At 52.7% G+C, this 15,439-nt stretch overlaps 1 protein-coding gene across 1 annotated transcript; it reads right to left on the reverse strand.

Annotated features, from left to right (window-relative positions):
- Positions 1 to 7,629: 7,629 nt before the first annotated feature.
- On the reverse strand, positions 7,630 to 9,735 carry C1QL2 (complement C1q like 2). The gene is made up of 2 exons (XM_047722119.1): positions 9,052 to 9,735; positions 7,630 to 8,369 (listed from the first exon to the last, which is right to left on the reverse strand). The coding sequence occupies exons 1-2, from the start codon at positions 9,733 to 9,735 to the stop codon at positions 8,190 to 8,192; spliced, it is 864 nt and encodes a 287-aa protein (XP_047578075.1). The 3' UTR covers positions 7,630 to 8,189.
- Between the last annotated feature and the right edge of the window lie 5,704 nt (positions 9,736 to 15,439).

A 15,439-nucleotide genomic window follows, 5' to 3' on the forward strand; every position in this document is an offset into this window, starting at 1 on the left:
TTGCAGACGTGTTTGGGACAAGCCCTTGGCAGCCCCTAAGACACTGACGCGCTCATAGAAACCAGCTGTCGACACTGAAATCCTGCCCCTTCTCATTCCAAGCAGCCCTGGTTTGGTGCTTCCTGGAATGTGTCCACTCAGACAGAAGAGAACAGTCCCTAACATGCCTACCATCCCCAGATCTCAAGCACTTAACTCTGTGCCTCATCCTATGTTATAACATCTCATTAACTCCTCCTGAACATCCATGCGGTAGGAGTACTGGCCGCATTTTACAGATGGGAAAAGTGAGGTTTAGCCAGTTAAATATCTGTCAAAGTCTAACAGAGCCAGTTTATGGGGAAGGTGAATTTGAATCCAAGTTCAAAGACTATTGTTGAGTTCCACTGAATAGCAGTAGCTTAGAAAAGTAGCCAGTGGTACAGGTAAAAAGTGACTTGAAGAAAAAAAAATGTTTCAATGCGGATATAACTAACTTTTATGGAGCACTTCCCATTAACATAGTTGATGCCCATTAGCTCATTCATTACCCCATTAGCCTTATAAAATCGGTGGCATTTTATGGAAGAGGAAACTGTAGCTCAGAGAGGTTATACACAAGCCTCAGATTACCAGTGGGCCAGTGAGAGACAGTCACTGGATTATAGATTATAGAGCCTTTGAATCAGATGCACCTGAGCTTAAAATCTGAGGCACCACCTTGCTGTGTGATCTTGAGCTAATCACCAACCCTCTCTTCGTGCCTCGGTTTCACGCATCTCCCAGAGTTGTTGTGAACTTTTGAGCTGTTTCACTTGCTGAGCCTCACCTCCTTCCTTGTCTAGATTAATCAAGATAAGACAGAAAAAGGGCTCAGCTCAAAAAAAAAAAATGTTTAAAACCACTTTTTTTTTTTCCCCCTGCAGACTGTACCCATGACCTGGTTGCTTTTAAAGGGTTGAGCTATTTTAATGTTCGCAGTTGCTGCCCACTGCTCGGGCTAGTTCCAGAGCACACGTCAGATGCCCAGTGTGGCCTGGCATCCCTCTGCCAGGGTCAGTCTCTTTGGCTGGCCGGGAGTCCCTACGATCAGAGGACAATGCTTCACCCGCCCTGCCTCTTCCCTTACCCAGGAACAGGAACAGGGGAGAGGCCGCAGCACCCAAACCTGGACACAGGAACTGCAAGGGAGGAAGGCAAAAGAGAAGGGGGCCAGTCTCCAAACCACAGGCCTGGGGACCTGGGTACACAGCTGAGCAACCAAATGAGTGCCAAGTCCCTGAAAGCTTCTCACTCACAAAGCCGCACTCGTGAAACTGCAAAAAACTGCATCTACCTAAAGTAAGAGATGTCATTTACGAATTCCCCCAAAGGCCCATGTGGGCCAGCAGATGCACATCATTAAAAAAAAATCGCAACTCGGGGTGCCTGAGTGGCTCAGTGGGTTAAAGCCTCTGACTTTGGGATCGAGCCTTTGGGATCTGCTCAGCAGGGAGCCTGCTTTCTCCTCTCTCTCTGCCTGCCTCTCTGCCTACTTGTGATCTCCGTCAGTCAAATAAATAAATTTTAAAAAAATCTTTAAAAAAAAATTGCAGCTCTGCCAATCGGCTGCCCAGAAGTCAAAACCAAGGGTGATATTCTCTCTAGGAAATCCTCCAGCACGGTTGGAGCCCCTGGAGTCCAGTAATGCTGCCTCCACCAACCTTCTCCCTCCCTCCACTATGTCACATCTTGAGCAAGGTCCAAAGCTGGAAGCAACACAGGTGGCAGCCAAGGACTGTCTTAACTGGAGACCAGGATGCCCGGAGCCAGGCGTCTCCCCCCTGCCCCTGCTCACACACATAGCCTGGAGCATCCTTCCTTCCCCCTGTGCCAGCAGGAGCCAACCAGGGAGGGCTGGAATTCACCTCTTCCCTCCGTTCACGCAGTCCCAGGTAGAGGGGTGGGGGGCTGCTAGATGGAGAACATAGGTTAGGAGGTAGCCAGCGGAAACAGGAGAGGAAGCGCTTGAGTTATCTACAAACTGGATACAGTCCTCGTTTCTATGCTTCAAACATGAGGCGGGATTTTCCCACACAAGGGTAGAACCTGGAAGAGCAATCGGTTAGCAGAGGCTGTTTCCCTGCCGTCCCCCGCCAGAGCAGGAATGCCAGAAAGGGCTGATAGGTCAAAGGGAGGCAGATCTGTTATTAGTAACCTGAGTTCATTGTCTGCGGAACAATGGCACGTACCTTGGTCAAAGGAGACAAGACACACAGGCTGCACCCCCCAACCCCACCGAGGGCGGCTCTGGAGTGATGGTTCAGGGAAAGAGCAGGTGCAGAATGGTGTTTGAAGTTTTATAGTCTTTATGAACAAAACCACACATACATGCATTTGCAAAGTCGGGAAGGATACAAATCGAGCTGTTAGCAGAAATTACCTCTAGGGAAGGAGATGGCCGCAGGAGAGGGGCAGTTTTGACTTTCCGTCTCCTATTTCTCTATACTGTTTACATTCTTTGCAAGCGTGTCTTACATCAACAATTTTTCAAATGGGGTTTTTCACTGGGAGAAAATAGAAGAATCCTGACAGAAAAGCGCCCACGGAGGGACCCCACTGGAAGAGAGGCTGCTGCGCATGCAGCCCCAGAAGGCTAACAGACATCCTGGAGGTCCTGGGGAGGGACCTTAAAGCAGTTCAAATGCCACAGTGTGTGGCAGTGGTCATAAATTCATGTCAACTGGAAGGTCCTGCTGATTTCCAGAGGTGTAACCGTGGCCTTGAAAGTTGCACTCAGTGTTCCTTTGCACAGTCTGTCCCATTCATCCAAACCTACAAACCCAGGGCCGGTGCATGGAGGCAGATGGGGACCAATTGGTCAAGAGCAGTATTCAGCTTGCTGGGAAATCTCCTTGATTCCACTATAAAGTCAGTGGAAGTCTTTTCAAAATCTACACTCTCAGGATCCCCCAGGGTTCCCCCATCTACCCATCCAGCTGGCCAGCCAGCCATCTTGCAAATTTTTATTGAGCACCTACTGTGTAACAAGCACCATTTTTTTAAAGATTTTATTTATTTATTTGACAAAGAGAGATCACAAGTAGGCAGAGAGGCAGGCAGAGAGAAGGGGAAGCAGACTCCCCACTGAGCAGAGAGCTCAATGCGGGGCTTGATCCCAGGACTCTGAGATCATGACCTGAGCCGAAGGCAGAGGCTTAACCCACTGACTCACCCAGGCACCCCTTAAGCACCATTCTAAGCACTGGGGAGAGGTGGGAAGCTCAGTGGCGATCCACATGGATGATGGTTTTATCCTTGCAAAGCCTATAGTCCATGGGAAAGGCAGAAAACCAAACTGTAAAGTGATGACAGAAGCATGGCCAGCACCATGGTGGGGAAGGTCCTGGTTCTCTGGACTGTCAGGAAAGGGGAGTAGAGAAAGCCCTCGGGCACAGGGTGAGGCCGGGGGTCTTGTGGAAGTGACTGGCCAACCGAGCCCTGAAGGAGCGGTGGAAGCCAATTGCAGCTTGAGTGGTGTAGGGAACGGTGAGAAGGGAGAGAATGAGAAATTTTGGATACAAGCTGATGGCAATATGGGGAGGAAAGCAGACATGTAGGGAGCCTCCCCGGAAATGCTCTGACACGGCATCCCTCTCGGAGTGTTTGATGGGAAGTCTTGTTTGTATCAATATGCCCGGACCACGGTTTGTCTGTAAGATCTCACTTCCCTGCCCTGTCCATACTCCCCAAAGAGTTTGAGCTCTGGGGCCAAACAGACTACCCTTGGGGAGTCTCAAATAAAAGCCCCAAAACCTCTGTGAGCCTCAGTTTCCCCTGCAAAGTGGGGCTAATGGCCATCCTTACTTCACAGGGGTGTTGTGAGGAAACAACCAAACCCTAGCACCAGTCCCCGGCACCTCAACGGTATTTCTAAAGGAGAACTGTCGTTCTGCCTGGATGGCTATGATGTGGTGAGTATCAAAGCTCCATGACAGGCACATGAGAGCTCCTTGGACTATTCTGTTTTCTTCTGAATATTTTTGAAATTATTATGGTAAAACATATTTTTAAAAACTAGTGCTCATGTTATTTCTGTGATTGCTGCTCTGATCCATGCACCTCTGGGGAGTTTTCCCATTCACTGAAAGGAATCAGAATATGACAGTTACAAGAGACGAGAACCTCCCTCCAAAATTCCTCACGTTCACCTGCCAAGTTCATCCTCCCCAATATTCAGAGGGGCATGAGCAAGAGCCTGCACCCTGGGCCCATCCTGATCCCATGGCTTGGTTCCAATGCCAACATCAGAGTTTCCAAATCAGGGGTAAAAAGGAAATATTGAAACTCGAGTTTTATTTATTTTTCATCTAAAAAAAAAAGAGAGAGAAATATCAAGCATTCCTAATACTTAGAGTAGGGATTGAAGGTATGCATGCAAAGAATTAAAGTGTACAGCCTTACCTGTGACACATAAAAGAACATATTTTCTTGCCTAAGATTCTGGAAAAATGGCAACTCGAAGGGAAACACATGGATTAACCCTTGTTTCTTTCCATTCCAGTGAGAGGATACCTTTCCCCCAAACTTGGTTAGCCAGCTGGAAGAAAGTTACTGGCTTGAATATGGAGATCCTTCGATGAATATGAATACAAAAAATTAAAAATTTTTTAAAAGTATGGATTGACAGTAGTATACGTAAATTATTCACAAGTCAAACACATAGATTGGGTGTGAGTGCTCAAAAAATGTTTGTCCAATGGGACTGCATGATCAGTGAAGTCTGGAGGAACTGGTCTCCATAATATGGCCCTTCTACACTCACATCAGAGCCCCACACAGAGGGGGACCTGGATGCTTTGTCTCACGTGTCCAAGAGCACCGTCAGCTCACACAGATGGGAGGAAAATGTAGCGGAAGGCATAACTTCTATCCGAATTTCCAGGCCCGGATGTGTATCTCATGCACTCAGGCAGTCCTAAAAATAATTAGCCACATAGATGTAAATTCTGGGAATAAAGAAAGTGGCCTCTTGCCAGTCAGGGACAGTCGTGCTCACTACACCTGCAAGGTGCCGCCCCTCTCCACCACCAACAGGGAGAAGGGAGAGCCATTATAAGATAAGGTGGTCAGGAGACCCTAAGGAGAACGGGCGTGTTAGGTTGCTGATGGAGACAGTTAGGTCTAAATGGAGCATTTGGAGTTGGTGACCTAAGGGTCCTATGGGGCCATCAACATGGTCCCCAAGGCCAGCGCGTTCAGCCTATCCTCAAGAGTGGAACCCTCCATCTGGGGTGCTCTCTGGACCCCTTGGGCCAAAGAAGCATGACTGGCTCTTCTTGCCTGACCTTTTGAAGGGTGATGAGACTCCCTCCATCAGAGGATGTAAGAAAGGGTAGGAAGTGTTTCCCACCCATTTGATCTCTTCTCAAAGGCCTGTGAACTCTGGGAGGTGGATATGCTTGCTCTGGGCAGCTGGGCAGAGGCTCGGCCTGGAGGTCAAGTCCTGGTTTGGTCTTTTAGCTTTGTGAACTTGGGCAAGTCACTGGACCTCTTGGAGCTCTAATTTCCCCACCTCCCAGATGAACAGAGTAAGAACTTTCCTACTTCCTGGGAGATGCCAGTAGGATAATACCATCCTTAGAACGCAGTTAGAAAATGGACCCAAAAGCAATTAGGAAATTAAGACAATATTTTCTAAGTACAATAGGTAATGATACTCAACTAGAGACAAGAGTGTAAGGGTCTGGATGGGACAAAAGTTTTCTTACATTCCACAAGCACCCCAAGATGGATAGCACACCAAGGTAGCAGTGGGGGGAGGCCTGGTGTCCCCATCCCTCCTTGCCTCCATCTCAGGGCACCCTCCAGAGATCATGGGATCGTGGACTTGAAGGAGTCTGGAGGGGCCTGCCGGGGACACAGAGAGCGTGCAGACACAGAGAGAGGTTGTCCTGGGCGGGTGAGCTCCTGCCTCCAGCCTACCACCTCATCAATCTATCATCCTCTTAGCAGCTGACACTTCTGGCAGCTCCTCCAGGCAGCCCAGTTGAATTAGAATTGCAAGGAGCCCAGTTGCATCAGGGAATACCGATGGAGGAATCGCAGATTCAAATTTGTCTAAGTGTCGTGAACAGCCAGACCCGGGCAAGGCATTTCTACTGCCCTGCCACCAAAGGGGAGTGGTGGGGGTTTTATTAGAAGTACAAATTGCTTCTTAATGCAGAGGATAAAGCTGGGCTAGGGCGCCTCCTTAGAAATTCCTCCGGCTCCCAGGAAAGCCACCGCTGCATGTCAATTTTAATTTTTGAAATTTAAACCGAGGGCTTTGTGTCTAAGCTCCATCTCATCGGAGGGAGGGGAGGAATAAGTCAAAAAGGATTAGGGGCCCACTGGGGATTGCAGATCCATAGCAATTAGACTTCATTTGGGTCTCAGACATTTGGTTTTAATCGCATTTCTGGATGATACAATCGACAAAGCATCAGAAATTGATACGTATGCAACAGGAGATGGGCCCCAATTCTGCCTTCCCCAGTTCCAGGGCTCAGCTGGGTTTGGGCTCCAAAATCAAGGGGGTTACGCTGGGGCAGAGGTGGGGAACTGGGTTCCCTTTGGGTCTGGAACTGGAGAGGTGGTGGGGTGTGTATGTGTGTGCACATGTGTCACTTGGATAAGTGATGACAGCCATAACATTATATCTGCATGATGGCTGCTTGTGCGTATTTACAGCTTTACCCAGGTCCACGCGCTCTGGGCTCGCCTCTGTGCACACATTCACATTTCCCTTCAAACAACCACTCAAAACGAGCTCAGTAAGCACTAACAGGTTGCTAGCTGGTTATTTTGTAGATAACTTACTGTTGATCGGAACTCCATGATTTAAAAACGAAACAAATGAGTAAAAAGAAAAAAAAAATCAAAGCCACATGGGGTGTTTTCCTAACTCCTGAGTGTGGAATGGCGAAGGGAAGTAAAGAGGGGAGACCCAAAAATCACTTACATTCAGAACTCGTACCACCATGCAAATGGAAGGGAAGGCCCTAGAAAAGGGCTGTCCCTCCCGCATAGTGCCTATCTCAACACGGGGTTCCGGGTGAATTTGGGGAACTGAGGGCTCACAGAATTATCTCCATTTACCAGCTCTTCTGAGATGTGGATCTAGCTGGTTTGTGAGCAAACGGACCTGTGCTGAGTGTACTATGTGCCTGAGTGGGTGTATGTCTGCGGAGGACTTCTGCATTTCCTTTTAGGGGTTAAACATCTCAGAGACCACCTGCTGGAGAGTGATTCATTCATCCCTCCTATTTGCAGAAGAGCAGGCCTCCTCTTCCCCTCCCTTCCCTTTGACCTTCTCCTACAAGGCTATGCTACCCAGGGGCCTCTAACTTTCCCCCACCTTCCTCTGGGCTCTTCAGGTTCTGGGGGTCCTGTAGCCCAGGGGAGGGAGGCTGCCATCTCCCCATGTCTCTTCGCCCACCCCAGATGGCAGGGTCTGGGTGGCTAGCAAGCAGGGTGTAGGTGAGGCTACTCAGGGCCCAGTTAAGGTCTTTATGCCAAGGAGGATGTCTGGAGCCGCTGCCCCCATTCCCCCCCCACCACCCAGACCTGGGGCCACGCTAAGAGAGAGTCGGAGACCATAGTCTAAAAACATAATTTAATGCATCAAGGTGGGTCTGACTCGGGAATGCAGTGGAGAGGATAATTTTCCATTTGTTGGGATTCTGCTGCAGGTGGTTTCTGGCTGATGGACAGGGAAATTTGCACAGGTATTTTGGGTCACAAAGAAGGATGCCCCAAGGAGCTCCTGCTCACTTTGGCCTACCTCCATGACCAGGGCTGGGAGCCCTCCCTCTCAGGGCACTCCGAGGAGGAGGAGGGGGACTGGAAGGTCAGGCCTCCCGCCAGGCCTGTCCAGTCCAATCAGGTTTGTGAAGTCTGAACTGAGCTGCCTCCACCTTGGGGTCGGGGTCTCACTCACCTCACCACTCGGGCATCCCCTTCAACCTCCCCAGGTAGGGGACAGGGACCAGGAGGACAGCCCAGAGTGGAGTCAGGTGAGTCGCAGACACACTAAGGTCAGAGTGGGTCAGGGAGGACAGCAGGGATGCGTCTTTTCCGTTGATGTCAGGAAGTGTCATGAAGCAGAGCGGTCCTCTCCATCCAGGGAGCAGTTCTTGGTCACCGGTGCAGGGCGGCCTGAAGCCACTCTGCCTGTGCTCCCAGCGCGGCTAATCAGGGTACAGAAGAAAGCCCGAGAATGTGCTGTATTTGTTGTTGTTGCCTCCGTGCGCCTTCCCACCGTCCAGCTTCACGTACACCTCGTCCCCTGAATCGAGGTGCAGCACCACGCTGTTACTGGCATAGTCGTAGTTCTGGTCGGCATCCTGAGCGATGGCACTGGCCCGGACCTGGGGGCGAGCCGCCAGAGCAGGTGGGTCCGGGCACCCCCGCCAGGGCCTTGCCCAACCCCCACATGGTGACCCTCAACTCCCGCAGGCCTGCCCGCGCGCGGCTCCAGGGTCCACACTCCCACCCAGGCTCGCTCGCGCGCTCTCTCTCTCTCTCTCACTCTCTCCCCTCTCTACTCTCTCTCCTCTCTACTCTCTCTCCAACTTGGCCAGCTCCTTTCCGGTCCCCTCCTCTCGGCAGCCGGCAAGTCGAGTCCCGGAAGGAAGGGGAGAGGGGGCTTCATAAACCCTGACCCAGCGGGGAAGGGGGAGAACTAGGGGGACCAGGGCCGCGAAGAAAGAAGACGGGAGGGCAAAGGGGCGACGGGGGCGCAAAGGGAGAGGTAAAGAAGGATGAGGTTTCCAAGGAGTCCGCGGGGCTGCTGGCGAGTGCGCTAGTAGCTGGAAAGTGCTGGTAGCGGGGTCTCTGGGCGCTTGGGGCACAGCCGCCGCGCTACACTCGGACAAACGCAACCGGGGCGCACCGGGAAGCTGGATGCTGCGGCGCGCTCCCTCCCGGAGCTCGCCGGGCGCTCGCGAGTGGGGAGAAAGGAGTCTGGTCTCCCAGGCGGTCTGGGGCGCGGGATGGGGAGGAGAGTCTGCGGGGATTTGCGGGGGCCGGCGGCGGTGAAGGGGGACTGACCTGCCCGTTCTTGCAGAGGTCCGCCCACATGCTGGTGCCGTCGCCGCCGCGCATGAGAATGTGGTAGGTGAAGAAGTAGATGCCGCGCACCTGGCAGCTGAACTTGCCGGTAGTGGGGTCGTAGTGATTGCCGAGATTGGTGACCACGTCGTCGAACTTGAGCACCTCGTAGCCTTCGTGGGGGCTCTTAAGACCCACATAGAAGGCGATCTTCGGACCGCTGAAGGCGGCGCTCAGCGCGCCGGTCACTTCGCCTTCGGAGTCGCCGCCGCCCCCAGTTCCGCCACCTACCACCCCGACACCGCCAGTCGCGCCCGCCGTCAGCTGCAGACCGGGCAGCCCGGGTCGCCCCGAATCGCCTTTCTCCCCTGGGGGACCCCTGGGTCCAGGCGGGCCCGGCTCTCCAGGGGGCCCCCGCGGCCCCGGCTTGCCGGGTCGCCCCGGGTCGCCCTTGGGTCCCTGGATGAAAGGGGGCGGAGGGTTGGCGCTCAGGTCCTGCATGACTTCCAGCGCTGTAGTGCTGGGTCCGGGCGGCGGCGCCTTGGCGCCGGCGGGCCCCCCGCCGGGTGCGGCGCCGTACGGGTCGCAGATCATGCGGCAGGTGCCCATCATCTCGTAGTGCGCCGCGCCGGGGGGCGCCGCCTGCAGCAGCAACGGCACGGCGATGAGCAGCCCAAGCGCCATGGCCAGGAGCACGCCGACGGCCGCCAGGCAGGCGCGCCGCCGCCGCTGCCACAGCCGGGAGGCGACCGCCACCAGCTCCTCCTTGCCGCCCGGGGAGGTAATGGTGGGGCGGCGCGGGCAGCCCCGCTCCCCGCGCTCGGGGGCCGACTCCGCGGATCCCGGCCGCGTCCCCGACGTGGCGACCCCCTGCTCCGGAAGCCCGACCACTTCTAGCGAGAGGCGCCTCGGCCCAGGGGCCGGTGCCCACCGCGCCGGGGCTGCTCGGGGAAGCCGCGGAGTCGGGCGCGCATGGCGGGGGGCGCCCAGGCTGAGCCCGGCGCCCCAGGGGTCCGGGCGGCGGCTGCTGGCGAGCGCCGGGAGCTGCTGCCTCGTCCTGCGCGGGCTCGGCGGCACTGCCTCCTCCCCGGCTCAGCGGGGCTCGGCGGGGCTCGGCGGGGCTCAGCTGGGCTCCGCGCGCAGTGAGGACGCCCCGGCTCCGCGGCGCGCTCTGCTCTGCTCTCCCGCGGCTCGCTGGCTCCCGCGCGGAGGGGGGACCCAGCTACCCTGACGTAAGGAGTCCGGGGCTGAGCGGCGGAGGCGGCGAGGCAGAGCGCTCTGCCATCACTCGGGAGACGGCGCCCTCATGTCATCAGCCTTCGGTCCTCCTCCTATCCCGCGGCGTCCTCGGCAGAGGCGGCAAAGGCGCGGTTCCTCCTCGGCACCCAGGAGCCACAAGTGGGCGCAGCGGGCGCATCCCCGGCCTCCGCGCCACCGGCGGCCACCCTCGCGCGCCTCCCACCCACCACACACACACGCCCACGCGCGCACTCACGCGTGGACTGGCACCGCCGCCAGGTCTCGAAGGTTCCCGGAATCCCAGCGCGGGCCAGGTCCTTGGCGGGGGGCGGGGGCGGGGGGGGGGTGGGGAGGACCTAATCCATCCCCCTTGCCTGCAAGCGGGACCAGACTTCAACCCACCAAGTCCAGGAGAAGCTTAGTCCTTTGAGTCCCTGGAACGAAGGACTCTGAAAGCCCTCCTAATTTACTTCCGAATGAAATAAATCTTGCTTCTGGAAGGTGTTTCGCACACCTAGCCCGAGAACGTCAAGCTGTTAAATGAGCTCCAGAAGACCACCCCACCGTCTCTTTCACTCTTTGAAAATCCCAAAGCCATGATAGAAGAGTTTATTAGCCTCGGCCCCTTTCTTCCACCAAATCATTGGCTCTTATCATCTGTATAAAGATCATTTAAATGCAAATCCTTGACACCCAGCACTTGGTGGTAACCTTGGGACCCCCAGCTCCCACTCCCCGCCCACCACTACCAGGCAGATCCAGTTTTCTTTGAACATGCCTGGCTCCCTCCTACTGAGGTGGGTTTAGTTAAATATTTAAAGAAAAAATAGGGGCTTCTGGGTGGCTGGGTGTGCTAAGCCTTTGCCTTCAGCTCAGGTCATGGTCTCAGGGTCGTGGGATGGAGCCCCCCCGCAACCCCTCCAACACCCCCCCCCCGTTCAGCGGGGAGCCTGCTTCCCCCTCCCTCTCTGCCTTCCTTTCTGCCTACTTGTGATCTCTCTCGCTCTGTCAAATAAATAAATAAATAAATAAAATCTTTTTTAAAAATAAAGAAAAAATAGTCCAAAGCCATTCTGAGCCAAAGTTTTTGAATAAGCGGTGACAGCGGATTTAGAGAATTATCCATCTCCAGTGCAGCATGTGAGGATAAAGGAGGGATGGGGACGGCTCCTGGGTACTGGACTTCTGGCTCTGCTCTCACCCTGAGGAGCTGTGTGACTTTGGGCATTGCCTTCTCTGAGACTATCTTCCTAAAGCTCTAGCAGTCCCCCAGCCTGACATGGGAATGCACCTGGAGAGGCCTGGGAAGAAAGTCCAAGTGTTGATATCGGTACTCAGCAACCATCAGAATCTCTGGAACAACGGTGTGCCCTCCTGAGGCTGTTGCTTTGAGAAGAACATACATTTTTCAGGTATGGTGTTCTTGTGGGTTACTTAAAAATCCATTTTGTTTCTCTGGTCACCCTGGGTCCTTTCCCCACCCCACCCCACGATGCTCCCGCTTCGTGGGCGTATTCCCCAGGGCATAGCATAAGATCTGTCACCTGGTACCTATAGACCCTCAGTACATATCTGTACTGAGGCTAGCTTGAAGCAAACTGCACCCAGGGGAGAAGGGGGAGAAGGAGCTTATTTACTGGACACCCACTTTGATGCATCAGGCGTTTCACATGTGCTCCTTCACTTTCTCCTCCCAGTATCCCTATGGATTAGCAATTACTCTTCAGTTATACAGATGAGAAAACAGGTTTTGAAAGTGTATGGTGCTGCCCAGTGTCCCCCATCCACATGATAGAGCTCAACTCCTCAATCCCTGACCAGGGGCTCTGAGAACCTAAAGTGAACTCTGCTATTAGCTAGCGTCCTGGCCTCATTCTCCATTGGTTTGCAGAGTCTTGGGAGCCCTCTGTTCCCTTTCCTAGGGCCACCCCTAAAACTCAGGAGCCAAGGTGATTCCAGGAGCCACACTGTCTGGTCCCAGTCCCAGATCTGTAGCTTTGTATCTGTATGACTTTGGGCAATTGCTTCACCTATCTGAGCCTCAGTCTCCACCTGTGAAGAATGGGAATGCCTAAAGTACCTGTCTCAGAGTTGTTCAGAGACTAAAGGAGTAGAACAGTAGCTGGTTCAGTAAAGGTTACCTTTATTATTATTACCTATTGATACCGTAGACCCCCACCACCATGATCAAGACCACTAGGATGAGACAGGTGGGTAGTAAGCAGGGTGGGGGTGGATTGGTGAATTTAAAAAGAGAGAGACCCAAGACCACCCACATGCTCTGTACTTCCCCAAAGGAGAGAAGGGAGACAGGACCACCCCCCACCCCAGAGGCCACCCTGCTCTAGTTGCCTGCCCTCCACCAAAGCTGTCCAGAGTGTTTCCCATCCCCCAGGTCCCCCTGGAAAAAACTGTTTTCCAGGCAGACAGTCACTCAGTTTGAATGCCCCAACCCTGTAGACCACCATCCCCAAATCTTCCTGTTTTCACCCCTGCAGAATCCTGGCAGGGAAGAAGCAAGGAGGGGCAAATATTTGAGACCCAGGCTTTCACCCTCGCAGACTCAGGCAAAGCAACCCTTCCTGGGGATCAGTCTTCCCGGGAGCACTGATGGCCTTGCAGGGAGGAGGGCTTCTTCCCAAGGTCAGCCCTCTACCACGAGCTGGGACAGCGGCAGCTAGAACAGGTGGAGAGAGGGCAGCCTCCTGCTCCAGACCACATAAAGTCATCAGGTCCTTCCCCTGCCCTGGCAGAGCCAGACAGAGTGGCCTGTTGGAGCACTTAACATACCTCCCCATCATCCTGGCTTCTGCTCTCCCTGAGTGAGTCTCATCATCGGTGACCGTCTTCTCATTAATATTAATTACGACCTTTCTTACTATATTGCCTTCCATTTAGACCATGGTTTTACATTTTAAGGCCCAGTAGTGATTCAAATCTGTGTCAAATTGCCACTCATAAGCCAGCCTGAATTTCTTACACCAAAACCTCTACCTTCTCACAAAGTCCTTGTGGTCTGTGATATATGGTTTGATAGTTGGTCACATATTGTCTTATCTGACATTCTAATAGCCCCCATCAAGAAAGAGCCCCACTTTTCATCTGTACTCCAGTGTCTTCAACCTGGGATACCAGTCCCTGCTCATCTCTCTGGACTCATCCCTAAGTATCCTTCAAGTTCCAGCTAAGTCTCCCTTCCTTATCTGCAGTCTTCCTGACCCGTCTCTAAGCAAAGCTGACATTTCCTGCCCATGTACCCTTAAAGCACCTTGAATGGGGATGCCTGAGTATTTCAGTTGGTTAAGTGTCCTCCTGTTGATTTTGGCTCAGGTCACAATCTCAGAGCCATGAGGTCGAACCCCAGATCAGCCCCACACTGGATGTGGAGCCTGCTTAAGATTCTCTCCCTCTCCCTCTGCCCTCCCCCACACTGCTCATACACACACACACACTCTCTCTCAAAAGAAAAAGAAATACCTTGAATATACATGGCCCCACCATCACATATGACCAAATCATCACATGACCAAATATTTGTTTACTTATTAGCCTCCCCCACCAAGCTGTGAGCTCTACTAAGTCAGGAATCGTGTCATTCATTTGTTCCACAAATTTTTTTAAAAGATTTTATTTATTTATTTGACAGAGAGAGAGATCAAAAGTAGGCAGAGAGGCAGGCAGAGAGAGAGGGGAAAGCAGGCTCCCTGCTGAGCAGAGAGCCCGATGCGGGGCTCGATTCCAGAACGCTGAGATCATGACCCGAGCCGAAGGCAGAGGCTTAACCCACTGAGCCACCCAGGCGCCCCTGTTCCACAAATATTTATTCATCCCTACTGTATGCCTCTCTCCTGTATCCCAAACGCACTCAGCACAGTGGTGAACAGTACAGGCCCTGACCACTCTAGCTATCCTGCAAGCCTCCTTATACTTCTTTCTACTCACATCACTTGGGTTTGTATTTAAATAGTGACTATCTGGCATGGCTGTTTGTTAGCATGCTTTCTTGGAATTGGATCTGTGCCCCCAAGCAGACTGTAAGCTCTTTGGAGACATCATCTTGAATACATTGGCTGATCTTCTACCTCCATCCCCAAGGGGAAGGGCAGCGTGAGGTAAAGTCAGGAGTCACCTTACACAAGGTCTTGCGGTCCAGGTTAAAAGGTGTGGATTTTATGCTGAGTATTGTTGAGAGCCCCCGAAGGAGTTTAAGTAGCACAAGGCTGTCTCCATTTTGCAAACAACAGCCTCATTGCTATGTGGTGAATGGTGTGAGAGAGGAAATAGAAATAAGGAATCCAGTTTGGCCGCTGTTGCATAATCCAGGCAAAAGGTAATGGTGTCTTGGAGTGGAATTGTAGAAGAGAAGGAGGTGAATTTTAGATGCATTTTGAACATGGAATTCATGGGTCTTGCTGATGGATTCAAGATGGAAGTTAAGAGAAGAGGAGGAAGAGGATGATAAACCAAGATCATTTCCTAAGATATGGCTTTAGCAGCTGGGTAAATGGACACGGGAAAAGGGAAATTTGGGGAAGGATAATCTGTTGTGGGAGATGGGAGGTAGGAGGTAGAAGGAATTGTGAGGTCAGTTTGGTAATGTTAAGTTTGAGATATTGGTGAAATATTTGATGAAGACATCACCTGGGCAATGCATATGAGTCTAGTGCTTAGAGGTGAGGTCAAAAATGCAGATATACACCAGAAAGTCCTCAGCTTACAGATTATTTGTAGCCTCAAGAGTGAAGAATGGAGAATGAGGGACAGAGAGAGAGAGAGAGGGAGAACCCAGTCTCAGGATGAACAAGCTCTCCACCCCAGGCATTCTGAAGCTGTGTAGAGGAGAAGGGGAAATCTGCAACAAAGATTGAGAAGACTTAGCCAGAGGAAGGAAGAGAACAAAGAAGATGGCTTACAGGGAAAAGCATTTCAAGAGGGAAGATATGATCAGTTATTGGAAAGCTGCTAAAAGAGTAAGATGAAGACCAAAATATCCAGTAGCTGTAGCAGCATTGAAGTTCCTGGGGGCTGTAGGGAGGATAATGGCATGTCCTCACGAAACCATTTCCCTTTCCTCTTGGGCACAGCCAAACTGCATTTTCCAGCTTCCCCTGAAGACTGGTGAGGACATTGGCTGGAACTCTGGCCAAGA

This window comes from Lutra lutra, chromosome 3 (genome assembly GCF_902655055.1).
Source record: "Lutra lutra chromosome 3, mLutLut1.2, whole genome shotgun sequence".
Taxonomy (NCBI): Eukaryota; Metazoa; Chordata; class Mammalia; order Carnivora; family Mustelidae; genus Lutra; species Lutra lutra.